Source organism: Bos indicus, chromosome 1 (genome assembly GCF_029378745.1).
Source record: "Bos indicus isolate NIAB-ARS_2022 breed Sahiwal x Tharparkar chromosome 1, NIAB-ARS_B.indTharparkar_mat_pri_1.0, whole genome shotgun sequence".
Lineage (NCBI taxonomy): Eukaryota > Metazoa > Chordata > Mammalia > Artiodactyla > Bovidae > Bos > Bos indicus.
Window position 1 is genome coordinate 68,171,140 of NC_091760.1, and position 15,601 is coordinate 68,186,740.

General features: G+C 41.6%; 1 protein-coding gene across 3 annotated transcripts in view; it reads left to right on the forward strand.

Annotated features, from left to right (window-relative positions):
* The first annotated feature begins 2,168 nt into the window (after positions 1-2,168).
* The window catches only part of SEC22A (SEC22 homolog A, vesicle trafficking protein), an 81,774-nt gene continuing 68,341 nt past the window's right edge, over positions 2,169-15,601 (forward strand). For 2 of the 3 annotated variants that reach the window (XM_070788711.1, XM_019956663.2), the window contains exons 1-2: positions 2,169-2,266; positions 4,264-4,358. Coding sequence is in view for 1 of the 3 variants with exons in the window: in XM_019956663.2 (XP_019812222.1) it covers positions 4,354-4,358 (5 nt within the window). In the remaining 2 variants the exon portion in view is untranslated. The remainder of the gene's footprint in view (positions 2,267-4,263; positions 4,359-15,601) is intronic. The other variant, XM_019956670.2, reaches the window with a different exon arrangement.

A 15,601-nucleotide genomic window follows, 5' to 3' on the forward strand; every position in this document is an offset into this window, starting at 1 on the left:
TTCTTTCTAAGATCACAGTTCTACTGTGCCTACTGCCCAATGTCTGAAGAGACACTTGTCTTATAGATTTGGTTCAGTTTTCTATTGTTTGTGGTAGGAAAGTTAGTTTAGTTTGGTACCAGTCACTTATTTATGGCTGGATCACCGTAACACTTTAAAAATATAAAATTTCTACTGAATACTAAGATGCGTACTAAAAATTGTATATCTTAAGTGTTCAATTTGATGAATTTTCTTTTCTTTTTTTTTGCCTGCTCCATGTAGCATGCAGGATCTTAGTTCCTTGATCAGGGATTGAACCTGTGCCCCCTGCAGTAGAAGCAGGGAGAGTTCCCACTGGATTGCCATGGAATTCCCAACCTCATGAATTTTCATTAATCAAACACACTAGTGTAATTAACATCCAGATCAAACATTACTAGAACCCCAGAAGCCCCCTAGGGGCACTTTCCAAAACTTAATGCCACCTAAGGGTAACCAACAATCTAACTTCTATTACCAAATATATTATTTTTGTCTCTGTTTGAATGTTATATAAGTAGAATCAAGTAGTATACAGTTTCTGTGTCTGGCTTATATCAGTCAGTTTTACAGTTGTGAGAATCATCCATGTTTTGTATGTAGTTGTTGATTGTTCATTCTCTTTCCTGTATACTGTTCTACTATGCGAATATTCTAAAGTTGATTTATCCTATGAGAATTCTTATATATGTGGTATATTCTTATATATGTTTATGGTAAACATATGAATACATTTCTGTTGCATATATATCTAGGAATGGAATTGCTTGGTCAACCCACTCCAACAACCAGCAAATTTATATAATTAGTCCAGACATTGCTTCTGGACTTCAGACTTACATCTCCAAATCTGTTTGACATCTCCATATACAAGCATGTCCAACTAAATATGTCCAAGATCATTTGCTCCTCCTTCTAGGTTCCCTGAGTCTGTAAATGGGTTCTTAATTCATCTAGTAAGTCATCCTTAATGCTCCACTTTTCTTTATCATCCTAGGCAAACCAATTCTTTATTACATCCTTTGGATTCCACCTCTAATTTATAAATAAGTATTTCAAAATTATCCAAATCTTTCTGTCTCTAGTGTCATTACCCTAGTTCAAGCCACCGTCATCTCTGGCCTTAATTAATGTAACTGCCTCCAAACTGGACTTCCAGTAAGCCCTTCTCTCCTCTTTCAAACTATTCCCCACAAACAACCTAAGTGAGAGTTTATTAATAAATACATAAATCTGACCCTACTTAACACTCTGTTAGCTGCCCATTGACCTTAAGATACATTCCAAAATACAGTCTAAAATTTATAATGTGGCCAGGAAGAGCCTGCATAGTCTGGCCTCTGATTCATTTCAACTCGTTTGCTCCTACACCTCAACCCCACTGACTTCCTTTCAGTGACATGTTCCTAGAACACATCAAATTCTTTCATGCCCCAACAATCTCAAACATAATATTCCCTATGCCTGCAACATTCTTAAAGCCTCTTTCATGTGCCTGGAGCTTCAAAGGCACTTCTTCAGAGAATTCTTCCCCCATAGTCCTGATTAATCTATCGTTGCACTCACTAATTTTCCTTCATAGAACTGATCACAATTTATAATTACGTAATGTTTATGCTTTAACATCTCTTGCTCCTATCACACATTATATCCACCGAAAGTTATATTCACTCCTATAACCCAATGCCTAACACTGTGCTTGGCACATAGTATGCAGTCAGTAAGTATTTGTTTAATAATGCATGACCGATGCAAAAGCTGGGATGGACTGCAGGAACAGCATCTGGCATTTCTTTGTCAAGGTTGGATGCCTTCCCGGGCGTGGTAATAATGGGACAGGTCCTTTTCTTGTTCACTCAGAGGGGGACTTTCATGTTCCTTCGATAAGTGTTTCCTGCAGGGCCGCTAAGAAACAAACTACGTGCAGGTACAGGCGGCAGACGGGAGATCAGCCTAATTTGCCAGGGACAGTATAATCAGTCAATCCAGGACTTGCCACTCTATTGGCGTAGAAGCGTGAAAAGCTGTCAATCTCCCCTGGAGCGGGGCCGGGGGTCGGGGGGAGGGGGGTAAGTGGGTCCTTCCCCCAGAACCTGATTGGCCTGAGCAAGGAACGGGGGCGGGGCTTGATCCCGCTGGGTGCCAGCCACGTTGCACGCGGGGCTGCCCCGCGGAGAGGCCACTCCCCGGCCCCACAGTGCACTGCGAAGCGCGTCACTCGGAGCGGCGGGTCTCGGCTCGACAGGTACGATCTGGCCCCTCCCAGTCCTCCTTCCTCCCTTCTTGGGGTCGCCCGAACTCTGATCTGCCGCTCCCCTCTCCCTCCTGGTCTCCTGCCACGGTCCTGACTCTCGCCGTTGGGACTACAGACCTACCTACCCCGGGCGGGAACTAAGTTCGTGGCGTGGGAGCGGGAGTCGTCGGAGTCGTGGAGATTTGGAGGGGTGGGATTGCTGGGACTTCGTTCCCTTCAACTTAAGGGATCACTGGGGCCGCGCGAACGGCAGTTGCCCTTCGGCTGACCTGCCGGGATATCGGGCAGCTCGGGCAGGGGGCCGAGGAGGGAGGGACAGTCGCTCTGAGCTGCCAGCGGTTAAGCGGCATTCCCTGGCGCCCAGGTGTCAGAAACACGGTGGCCCTCCTAGGCTGTTTAGATGGCCCAGAGAGCTTGACATGGCACTTCCTATTTTCTTTTAGGCAGGGTTATTTAGCTTTTTTGTGAGGTAATTCAACCTCAATGCTAATTCAACCATTGAACCCAGAGATTTGCCCGCGTTGGCTCACAGAAACCTAAGGTCCTATTAATGGCACTTAGGAAACGATGTGGCATAAGGGAGACCTAAGCAATTGGCTCGACAGGTAGATGAGGGTTCCGGAATAGGAGGCTGAGCCCCAGCTGCCTTTAATCTCTCTGACAGTGAAAACAGCAGCTTTGGCCCGCCCCCCACCCCGCCCCACCCCTTTTAGTTTTCCTGGATCATCTACCTGGGGCAGTGGGAAAGCTTGAGAATCAGTTCCTTCTAAGCTTTGCTTCAGCCAAGGCAAAGCCTAGGGGTGAAGTGTCAGCCACCAGGAGGGAGATGATGGGATCCCAGCTAACAGGTGGAAAAGCCACTTCTTAAAACTCTCTGAGTCCCTGTGCAGGTTACTGCATTTGTTCAGGTGCTAAGATAATGGTTTCCCTGGTGGCTCAGATGGTAACGAATCTGCCTGCAACGTGGGAGACTTCGGTTTGGTCCCTGGGTCAGGAAGATCCCCTGGAGAAGGGAATGGCAACCCACTCCAGTATTCTTGCCTGGAGAATTCCATAGGCAGAGGAGCCTGGCAGGCTGCAGTCCATGGAGTTACAAAGTCAGACAGGACTGAGCGACCAAGCACACAACACAACCCTAACTTAAGGGGCATCTAGGCATTTCCTGTATTGAGAACCATAATTAGTTTACTGCTTGTGTGTGTGTGTGTGTGTGTGTGTGTATAAAGTGATTATAAAGTGTTAGTCGTGTCTAGCTCTTTGTGATCCCACAGATTGTAGCCCACCAGGCTCTTCTCTCCATAGGATTCTCCAGGCAAGAATACTGGAGTGGGTTGCCAATTCCTCCTTCAGGGGATCTTCCCCACCCAAGGATCAAACTTGGGTCTCCTGTATTGCAGACAGATTATTTACCATCTGAGCCACTAGGAAAGCCCGTGTGTACGTAATTGACTCTTAAAAATCTTTAGTTTATTTTATACTGGGTGTATTAATGGAGCCTGCAGTTCAGTTCAGCCGCTTAGTTGTGTCCAGCTCTTTGCGACTCCATGGACTGCAGCACACCAGGCTTCCCTGTCCATCACCAACTCCCAGAGCTTGATCAAACTCATGTCCATTGAGTCAGTGATGCCATCCAACCATCTCATCCTCTGTTGTCCCTTTCTCCTCCTGCCTACAATCTTTCCCAGCATCAGGCTCTTTTCCAATGAGTCGAGGTCTTAACAAACAGGTACTTTTGACCTTCCTGTCCATGTAGTCGAGTTGCTGCTGCTGCTAAGTCGCTTCAGTTGTGTCCAACCCTGTGCGACCCCATAGACTGCAACCCATCAGGCTCCCCCGTCCCCGGGATTCTCCAGGCAAGAACACTGGAGTGGGTTGCCATTTCCTTCTCCAATGTAGTTGAGTAAGAAGCTTAAATATGTTGAGAGGCAACATTTCAGAGTGTGGTTAGAATTATGCTTGAGTTTAATTCTGTCACTTGCTTGTTTCAGGATTGAATAGATTACTTTTCTGGGCTTGAATTTCCTCAGAGATAAAATGGAACGGATAATAACTACCTCACAGGTTATTGGAAGGCTTAAATGAGGTAATGTGTATAAAGTGGTAAATAGAGGACAGTCAATAATAATAACAAGCACTTAATATTACACTTTCAGTCTGCAAGGTCCTTGACATGTTCTTATGTGGTAGATACTATTAGTATCTTTAAACAGTCCTATGAGATGGGTGCTGTTGGTAGTCAAAATTGATAGATGAGGATATTGAGCATAAAAAGACAAAGTTTGCCCAAGTTTACACAATTACTAAATGGTAGAGCCAGTTTTTGAATCCAGGCAATTTGGTTCCATAGTACACCCTGTTAACTATAATACTATAGTATATAGTATATAAGCGGTTTTAAAAAATTGTTATTTCAGAATGAGTAGCTAATTCCAGTATCACTGGCTTCTTGCCCCTTGTTGATTATAGGAGGAGCACAGTGATGTAGAGATATACAAGAGACTTAGGTTTAAATACTGCCATGCATTAGCAGTGTGACGCTGAGGAAGGTTTCCTCATCTGTAAAATGGAGGTTATACCTCCCTCACTCTTTGTTAACTGTGAGGTGTTACACAAATTACTGATGCAGTTGAGTATGTATTGAAGGCCTTCTTCCTAGATGTGTGTATGATCTATGCATACTATGTGTGTATGATCTATGCATACTATGCAGTACAAGTACCTATAATAAAAATACCAAAGGCTGTTGATAAGGTGGGGGGCACAGGTAAAGTTGCAGAATAAACTCTGGTTGTTTTTGGTACCCTTTCCACCTCTTTTCAGGCTCTATCTCCCAAGTGCCTTCCTGCTAACCTATGGCTGCATGAAGTCCTTCTCATTTCACTCAATCTTCCCCCAACTCAGTGCATCACAATTAGTATAGCTTTCTCCAAAGCTACAGCCCAGTTCCCAGATCTCAGCTAGTACTTTTTAAAAAATTTATTTATTTTAATTGGAGGCTAATTACTTTACAATATTGTAGTGGTTTTTTTCCAGACATCAACATGAATCAGCCACAGGCGCACATGTATTCCCCATCCTGAACCCCCTTCCCACCTCCCTCCCCATCCCATCCCCCAGGGTCATCCCAGTGCACCAGCCCTGAGCACCCTGTCTCATGCATTGAACCTGGACCGGTGATCCGCTTCACATATGATAATATACACATTTCAGCACTACCCTCTCAAATCATCCCACCCTTGCCTTCTCCCACAGAGTCCAAAAGACTGCTCTTTACATCTTTGTCTCTTTTGCTGTCTCGCATATAGGGTCATCGTTACCACCTTTCTAAATTCCATATATATACAGTAGTATACTGTATTGGTGTTTTTCTATCTGGCTTACTTCACTCTGTATGATAGGCTCCAGTTTCATCCATCTCATTAGAATGGATTCAAATGTATTCTTTTTAATGGCTGAGTAATATTCCATTGTGTATATGTACCACAGCTTTCTTATCTATTTGTCTGACGATGGACATCTAGATTGCTTCCATGTCCTGGCTATTGTAAACAGTGCTGTGATGAACAGTAGGGTACACGTGTCTCTTTCAATTCTGGTTTCCTTGGTGTGTATGCCCAGCAGTGGGATTGCTGGGTCGTATGGCAGTTCTATTTCCAGTTTTTTAAGGAATCTCCACACTGTTCTCCATAGTGACTGTACTAGTTTGCATTCCCACCAACAGTGTAAGAGGGTTCCCTTTTCTCCACACCCTCTCCAGCATTTATTGCTTGTAGACTTTTGGATCGCAGCCATTCTGACTGGCATGAGATGATACCTCATAGTGGATTTGATTTGCATTTCTCTGATAATGAGTGATATTGAGCATCTTTTCATGTATTTGTTAGCCATCTGTATGTCTTCTTTGGAGAAATGTCTGTTTAGTTCTTTGGCCCATTTTTTGATTGGGTCGTTTATTTTTCTGGAATTGAGCTGCAGGAACTGCTTGTATATTTTTGAGATTAATTCTTTGTCAGTTGTTTCATTTGCTATTATTTTCTCCCATTCTTAAGGCTGTCTTTTCACCTTGTTAATAGTTTCCTTCATTGTGCAAAAGCTTTTAAGTTTAATTAGGTCACATTTGTCTATTTTTGCTTTTATTTCCATTACTCTGGGAGGTGGGTCATAAAGGATCTGCTGTGATTTATGTCAGAGAGTGTTTTGCCCACGTCTTCCTCTTCAGTTCAGTTCAGTTCAGTCACTCAGTCGTGTCTGACTCTGCAACGCTATGTACCGCAGCACGCCATGCCTCGCTATCCATCACCAACTCCCGGAGTCTACCCAAAGCCATGTCCATTGAACCGATGATGCCATCCAACCATCTCATCCTCTGTCATCCCCTTCTCCTTCTGCCCTCAATCTTTCCCAGAATCAGGTTCTTTTCAAATGAGTCAGCTCTTCACATCAGGTGGCCAAGGTATTGGAATTTCAGCTTCAACATCAGTCCTTCCAATGAACACCCAGGACTGATCTCCTTTAGGATGGACTGGTTGGATCTCCTTGCAGTCCAAGGGACTCTCAAGAGTCTTCTCCAACACCACAGTTCAAAAGCATCAGTTCTTCGGTGCTCAGCTTTCTTTATAGTCCAACTCTCACATCCATACATGACTACTGGAGAAACCATAGCCTTGACTAGACGGACCTTTGTTGGCAAAGTAATATCTCTGCTTTTTAATATGCTGTCTAGGTTGGTCACAACTTTCCTTCCAAGGAGCAAGCGTCTTTTAATTTCATGGCTGCATTCACCATCTGCAGTGATTTTGGAGCCCCCCAAAATAAAGTCAGCCACTGTTTCCACTATTTCCCCAGCTATTTGCCATGAAGTGATGGGACTGGCTGCCATGGTCTTAGTTTTCTGAATGTTGAGCTTTAAACCAACTTTTTCACTCTTCTCAAGAGGGTCTTTAGTTCTTCTTCACTTTCTGCCATAAGGGTGGTGTTATCTGCATATCTGAGATTATTGATATTTCTCCTGGCAATCTGGATTCCAGCTTGTGCTCAGCACCACTTGTTAAAGAGATTGTCTTTTCTCCATTGTATATTCTTGTATGTTTTCATCTAGAAGTTTTATAGTTTCTGGTCTTACATTTAGCTCTTTAATCCATTTTGAGTTTATTTTTGTGTTTGGCGTTAGAAAGTGTTCTAGTTTCATTCTTTTACAAGTGGTTGACCAGTTTTCCCAGCACTACTTGTTAAAGAGATTGTCTTTTCTCCAGTGTATATTCTTGCCTCCTTTGTCAAAGATGAGGTGTCCATAGGTGCATGGATTTATCTCTGGGCTTTCTATTTTGTTCCATTTATCTATATTTCTGTCTTTGTGCCAGTACCATACTGTCTTGATGACTGTGGCTTTGTAGTAGAGCCTGAAGTCTACTTCCGCTGGAGGTTGATTCCTCCAGTTCCATTCTTCTTTCTCAAGATTGCTTTGGCTATTTGAGGGTTTTTGTATTTCCATACAAATTGTGAAATTATTTGTTCTAGCTCTGTGAAAAATACCGTTGGTAGCTTGATAGGTATTGCATTGCATCTATAGATTCCTTTGGGTAGTATACTCATTTTCACTATATTGATTCTTCTGATCCATGAACATGGTATATTTCTCCATCTATTTGTGTCACCTTTGATTTCTTTCATCAGTGTTTATAGTTTTCTATGCATAGGTCTTTTGTTTCTTTAGGTAGATTTATTCCTAAGTATTTTATTCTTTTCGTTACAATGGTGAATGGAATTGTTTCCTTAATTCCTCTTTCTGTTTTCTCATTGTTAGTGTATAGGAATGCAAGGGATTTCTCTGTGTTAATTTTATATCCTGAAACTTTACTGTAGTCATTGATTAGCTCTAGTAATTTTCTGATGGAGTCTTTAGGGTTTTCTATGTAGAGGATCATGTCATCTGCAAACAGTGAGAGTTTTACTTCTTCTTTTCCAATCTGGATTCCTTTTATTTCTTTTTCTTCTCTGATTGTTGTGGCTAAAACTTCCAAAACTGTGGTGAGAGTGGGCACCCTTGTCTTGTTCCTGACTTTAGGGGAAATGCTTTCAATTTTTCACCATTGAGGATAATGTTTGCTGTGGGTTTATCATATATGGCTTTTATTATCTTGAGCTATGTTCCTTCTATTCCTGCTTTCTAGAGAGTTTTTATCATAAATGGATGTTGAATTTTGTCAAAGGCTTTCTCTGCATCTATTGAGATAATCATATGGTTTTTATCTTTCAATTTGTTAATGTGGTGTATTACATTGATTGATTTGTGGATTTTAAAGAATCCTTGCATCCCTGGGATAAACCCCACTTGGTCATGATGTATGATCTTTTTAATATGTTGTTAAATTCTGTTTGCTAGAATTTTGTTAAGGATTTTTGCATCTATGTTCATCAGTGATATTGGCCTGTAGTTTCCTTTTTTTGTGGCATTCTTTGTCTGGTTTTGGTATTAGGGTGATGGTGGCCTCATAGAATGAGTTTGGAAGTTTACCTTCCTCTGCAATTTTCTGGAAGAGTTTGAGTAGGGTAGGTGTTAGCACTTCTTTAAATTTTTGTTAGAATTCAGCTGTGAAGCTGTCTGGTCCTGGGCTTTTGTTTGCTTGAAGATTTATGATTACACTTTTGATTTCCGTGCTTGAGATGGACCTGTTTAAAATTTTCTATTTCTTCCTGGTTCAGTTTTGGAAAGTTATACTTTTCTAAGAATTTTTCCATTTCTTCCAAGTTGTCCATTTTATTAGTATATAGTTGCTGATAATAGTCTCTTATGATCCTTTGTATTTCTGTGTTGTCTGTTGTGATTTCTCTATTTTCATTTCTAATTTTATTGATTTGATTCTTCTCCCTTTTTTTCTTGATGAATCTGGCTAATGGTTTGTCTATTTCATTTATCCTCTCAAATAACCAGCTTTTAGCTTTGTTGATTTTTGCTATGGTCGCCTTTGTTTCTTTTTCATTTATTTCTGCCCTAATTTTTATGATTTCTTTCCTTTTACTAACTCAGATCAGATCGGATCAGATCAGTCGCTCAGTCGTGTCCGACTCTTTGCAACCCCATGAATCGCAGCACACCAGGCCTCGCTGTCCATCACCAACTCCCGGAGTTCACTCAGACTCACGTCCATCAAGTCAGTGATGCCATCCAGCCATCTCATCCTCTGCCGTCCCCTTCTCCTCTTGCCCCCAATCCCTCCCAGCATCAGAGTCTTTTCCAATGAGTCAACTCTTCGCATGAGGTGGCCAAAGTACTGGAGTTTCAGCTTTAGCATCATTCCTTCCAAAGAAATCCCAGGGCTGATCTCCTTCAGAATGGACTGGTTGGATCTCCTTGCAGTCCAAGGGACTCTCAAGAGTCTTCTCCAACACCACAGTTCACAAGCATCAATTCTACAGCGCTCAGCCTTCTTCACAGTCCAACTCTCACATCCATACATGACCACAGGAAAAACCATAGCCTTGACTAGATGAACCTTTGTTGGCAAAGTAATGTCTCTGCTTTTCAATATGCTATCTAGGTTGGTCATAACTTTCCTCCCAAGGAGTAAGTGTCTTTTAATTTCATGGCTGCAGTCACCATCTGCAGTGATTTTGGAGCCCAGAAAACTAAAGTCTGACACTGTTTCCACTGTTTCCCCATCTATTTCCCATGAAGTGATGGGACCGGATGCCATGATCTTCGTTTCCTGAATGTTGAGCTTTAAGCCAACTTTTTCACTCTCCACTTTCACCTTCATCAAGAGGCTTTTTAGTTCCTCTTCACTTTCTGCCATAAGGGTGGTGTCATCTGCATATCTGAGGTTATTGATATTTCTCCCGGCAATCTTGATTCTAGCTTGTGTTTCTTCCAGTCCAGCGTTTCTCAGGATGTGCTCTGCATATAGGTTAAATAAACAGGGTGACAATATACAGTCTTGACGTACTCCTTTTCCTATTTGGAACTAATCTGTTGTTCCATGTCCAGTTCTAACTGTTGCTTCCTGACCTGCATACAGATTTCTCAAGAGGCAGATTTCCTCCTTTTCTAGTTGCTTTAGGTGTTCAGCTCAGCTCAGTCATGTCTGACTCTTTGCGACCCCATGAATCGCAGCACACCAGGCCTCCCTGTCCATCACCAACTCCTGGAGTTCACTCAAATTCATGTCCATCAAGTCAGTGATACCATCCAACCATCTCATCCTCTGTCATCCCCTTCTCCTCCTGCCCTCAATCTTTCCCAGCATCAGGGCCTTTTCAAATGAGTCAGCTGTTCGCATCAGATGGCCAAAGTATTGGAGTTTCAGCTTGAACATCAGTCCTTCCAATGAACACCCAAGACTGATCTCCTTTAGGATGGACTGGTTGGATCTCCTTGCAGTCCAAGGGACTCTCAAGAGTCTTCTCCAACACCACAGTTGAAAAACATAAGTTCTTTGGTGCTCAGCTTTCTTTATAGTCCAGCTCTCACATCCATATATGACTACCAGATAGAGTTAGGTTATTTTTTTGACTTTTCTCTTATTTCTTGTGGTAGGCTTGTATTGCTGTGAACCTTCCCCTTGGCACTGCTTTTACTGAGTTCCATAGGTTTTGGGTTGTTGTGTTTTCATTTTCATCGTTTCTATGCATATTTTGGTTTATTCTGTGATTTGTTGTTTTTTCAGAAGCGTGTTGTTTAGCCTCCATATGTTGTATTTTTAATAGTTTTTTTCCTGTAGTTGACATCTAATCTTACTGCATTGTGATCAGAAAAGATGCTTGGAATGATTTCCATTTTTTTTTTAATTTACCAAGGCTAGATTTATGGCCCAGGATGTGGTCTGTCCTGGAGAAGGTTTCATGTGCACTTGAGAAAAAGGTGAAATTCATTGATTTGGGGTGAAATGTCCTATAGATATCAATTAGGTCTAACTGGCCTATTATATCATTTAAAGTTTGTGTTTCCTTGCTAATTTTCTGTTTAGTTGATCTATCCGTAGGTGTGAGTGGGGTATTAAAGTCTCCCACTATTATTGTGTTGTTGTTAATTTCCCCTTTCATACCTGTTAGCATTTTCCTTACATAGTGCAGTGCTCCTATGTTGGGTGCATATATATTTATAATTGTTATATCTTCTTCTTGGATTGACCCTTTGATCATTATGTAGTGTCCTTTGTCTCTTTTCACAGCCTTTATTTCAAAGTCTATTTTATCTGAGTATTGCTACTCCTACTTTGAGTATTGCTACTCCTACTTTCTTTTGGTCTTGATTTGTGTGAAATATCTTTTTCCAGTCCTTCACTTTCAGTCTGTATGTGTCCCTTGTTTTGAGGTGGGTCTCTTGTATACAGCATATATAGGGGTCTTGTTTTTGTATCCATTCAGCCAGTCTTTGTCTTTTGGTTGGGGGATTCAACCCATTTACATTTAAGGTGATTCTTGATAAGTATGATCCCATTGCTATTTACTTTGTTGTTTGGGGTTTGAGTTTATAAACTTTTTCTGTGTTTCCTGTCTAGATAAGATCCTTTAGCATTTGTTGAAGAGCTTGTTTGGTGGTGCTGAATTCTCTCAGCTTTTGGTTGTCTGTAAAACTTCTGATTTTTCCTTCATATTTGAATGAGGTCCTTGCTGGGTACAGTAATCTGGGTTGTAGGTTATTTTCTTTCATCACTTTAAGTATGTCCTGCCATTCCCTTCTGGCCTGAAGAGTTTCTATTGAAAGATCAGCTGTTATCCTTATGGGAATCCCTTTGTGTGTTATTTGTTGTTTTTCCCTTGCCACTTTTAATATTTGTTCTTTGTGTTTGATTTTCATTAATTTGATTAATATGTGTCTTGGGGTGTTTCACCTTAGGTTTATCCTGTTTGGGACTCTCTGGGTTTCTTGGACTTGGGTGGCTATTTCCTTCCCCATTTTAGGGAAGTTTTCAACTATTATCTCCTCAACTACTTTCTCATGGCCTTTCTTTTTGTCTTCTTCTTCTGGGATTCCTATAATTCAAATGTTGGGGCATTTGACATTGTCCCAGAGGTCTCTGAAGTTGTCCTCATTTTTTAAAATTCTTTTTTCCTCTCTGCTTCATTTATTTCTACCATTCTATCTTCCACCTCACTTATCCTATCTTCTGCCTCAGTTATTCTACTGTTGGTTCTCTCCAGAGTGTTTTTGATCTCAGTTATTGCATTATTCATTATTGATTGACTCTTTTTTATTTCTTCTAGGTAACATTTCTTGCATCATCTGAATCCTTGTCTCCAGGCTATTTATCTGTAACTCCATTTTGTTTTCACGATTTGGATCATTTTTACTATCATTATTCTGAATTCTTTTTCAGGTAGACTCCCTATTTCCTCCTCTTTTGTTTGGTTTGGTGGGCATTTATCATGTTCCTTTACCTGCTGAATATTTCTCTGCCTTTTCGTCTTGTTTAGATTGCTGTGTTTGGGGTGGCCTTTCTGTATGCTGGAAGTTTGTGGTTCCTCCCTGTGGGTGGGGTTGGACGAGTGGCTTGTCAAGGTTTCCTGATTAGGAAAGCTTGGGTCGGTGTTCTGGTGGGTGGAGCCGGATTTCTTCTCTCTGGAGTGCAGTAAAGTGTCCAGTATTGAGTTTTGAGGTGTCTATGGGTTTGGTGTGACTTTGGGCAGCCTGTATATTAATGCTCAAGGCTATGTTCCTGCATTGCTGTAGAATTAGCATGGTATGTCTTGCTCTGAAGCTTGTTGGCTCTTGGGTGGAGCTTGGTTTCAGTGTAGGCATGGAGGCTTTTGGATGAGCTCTTGTCGATTAATGTTCCCTGGAGTCAGGAGTTTTCTGGTGTTCTCAAGTTTTGCATTCAAGCCTTCTGCCTCTGGTTTTTCAGTCTTATTCTTACAGTAGCCTCAAGACTTCTCCATCCATACCACCCTGATGGTAAAACATCTAGGTTAATGGAGAAAAGATTCTCCACAGTGAGGGACACCCAGAGAGGTTCGCAGAATTACATGGAGAAGAGAAGAGGGAGGAGGGAGCTAGAGGTGACCAGGAGGAGAAGAGGGGAAATCAAAAGGGGAGAGAGCAAGCTAGCCAGTAATCAGTTCCCTATGTGCTCTCCACAGCCTGGAACACCCAGAGAGGTTCACAGAGTTACATAGAGAAGAGAAGAGGGAGGAAGGAGATAGAGGTGACCAGGAGAAGAGGGGGAGTCAAAAGGAGAGAGACAGATCTTCAGCTAGTACTTTTAATAAAACAGTATGTACCAAATTAGTGTTTCCCAAACTTTGGTAAGTTAAGATAGGTAAGATAATTCGAATGATAAGCAGATAAACATAAAAGAAATTCTGTAAAAATTTTCCCACATATGTTTGATGAGACAAAAGTTCTTTATATATTTTAATTTAAATTAGGAGGAAAACCTAACACCTCAAAACTGATTTCATAGATGCTATTGCTAAGCATAGGGCAAAAAGTAAATCAATTGAAAGACCTGTATTAGGTAAAAAATAGTACAGGTGGGATGCAGATATGGTAATATGACTTCTGAAAATGGTACTTGGATGACAGAAGTTTGGGAAATAACAGACTAAAAGTATGAGTGATTAATCTATTATGAAATTTTTTTTTTTCCTTAAAAGTGGCATTTTGAAAGCATCTTGCTGGAAAGTAGATATAAAATGTACTTACGTGTTGGGTTTTGTTTATTACTTTTGAGAGATTGCCTTCCTGGAACCTTGGACCCACAGTCATTACCCTACAACATTCTAAAGAAGAGAGGCCAGTGTCTTGTTGTCTTGGGTCTAAAAGGCTGCTTGCTAACCACTGCTGTAGGAGTTTGGTATTGTGGAAATTTTTCCTCTAGCAGTTGCTATTGGGCAAAGAATATATAAGCCAGCACTCAGATTTCCTATCAGTTTTCTGATGCGGTGTAAAGGCATATGATACTTGTTTTTTTCCTGTTAAAGGTGAGGAAGAATGGACCAGTGTCCTAAAAATGTATCTATAACCCCAATTAAAATACTGCTCTTGAATCTTCCCATGCAAGTGTCTTAACCTCTCCCTTTTCTCAGTTCCCACTAGCTTTTCCATGTTTTCTCCAGTCACTACTTTGCTAGACTTTAAGGGTATCCTAACCCAAGCTTGGCCTTAATGTCAACAGATTCCTTTTTCTACTGCTATAGTCCAGATTAAGATTGGAGTGTGTGTATGTTTAAGGAACTGTATTAAGAATTCAAGGTAAAAAGAAAAAAGGTGGGGTGTATTTATTGAGGTAATAAAGGAAAGATTGCTAATCCAAAGAGTTGGACGTGACTGAACTGAACTGAAGGTGACTAAAGTCGCTACAAATTAGTCAAGCCTCGTATTGTTCACTGACAGTCATCCCAATTTCTTTTGTTAGTTTGCTGGTTTGAATGCTAGGTTAAATGACTCTGAAGTTCAGTTCAGTTCAGTTCAGTTGCTCAGTCGTGTCTGACTCTTTGCGACCCCATGAATCGCAGCACTCCAGGCCTCCCTGTCCATCACCATCTCCCAGAGTTCACTCAAACTCAACGTCCATCGAGTCAGTGATGCCATCCAGCCATCTCATCCTCTGTTGTCCCCTTTTCCTCCTGCCCTCAATCCCTCCCAGCATCAGACTCTTTTCCAATGAGTCAGCTCTTCACATGAGGTGGCCAACGTACGGGAGTTTCAGCTTTAGCATCATTCCTTCCAAAGAACACCCAGGGCTGATCTCCTTTAGAATGGACTGGTTGGATCTCCTTGCAGTCCAAGGGACTCTCAAGAGTCTTCTCCAACACCACAGTTCAAAAGCATCAATTCTTTGGCGCTCAGCTTTCTTCACAGTCCAACTCTCACATCCTTACATATCCACTGGAAAAACCATAGCCTTGACTAGACAGACCTTTGTTGGCAAAGTAATGTCTCTGCTTTTCAATATGCTATCTAGGTTGGTCATAACTTTTCTTCCAAGGAGTAAGCGTCTTTTAATTTCATGGCTGCAGTCACCATCTGCAGTGATTTTGGAGCCCAGAAAACTAAAGTCTGACACTGTTTCCTCTGTTTCCCCATCTATTTCCCATGAAGTGATGGGACCGGATGCCATGATCTTCGTTTTCTGAATGTTGAGCTTTAAGCCAACTTTTTCACTCTCCTCTTTCACTTTCATCAAGAGGCTTTTTAGTTCCTCTTCACTTTCTGCCATAAGGGTGGTGTCATCTGCATATCTGAGGTTATTGATATTTCTCCTGGCAATTTTGATTCCAGCTTGTGCTTCTTCCAGCCCAGCGTTTCTCATGATGTACTCTGCATAGAAGTTAAATAAGCAGGCTGACAATATTGACAAATACGTCAAGCGGTCTTGATGTACTCCT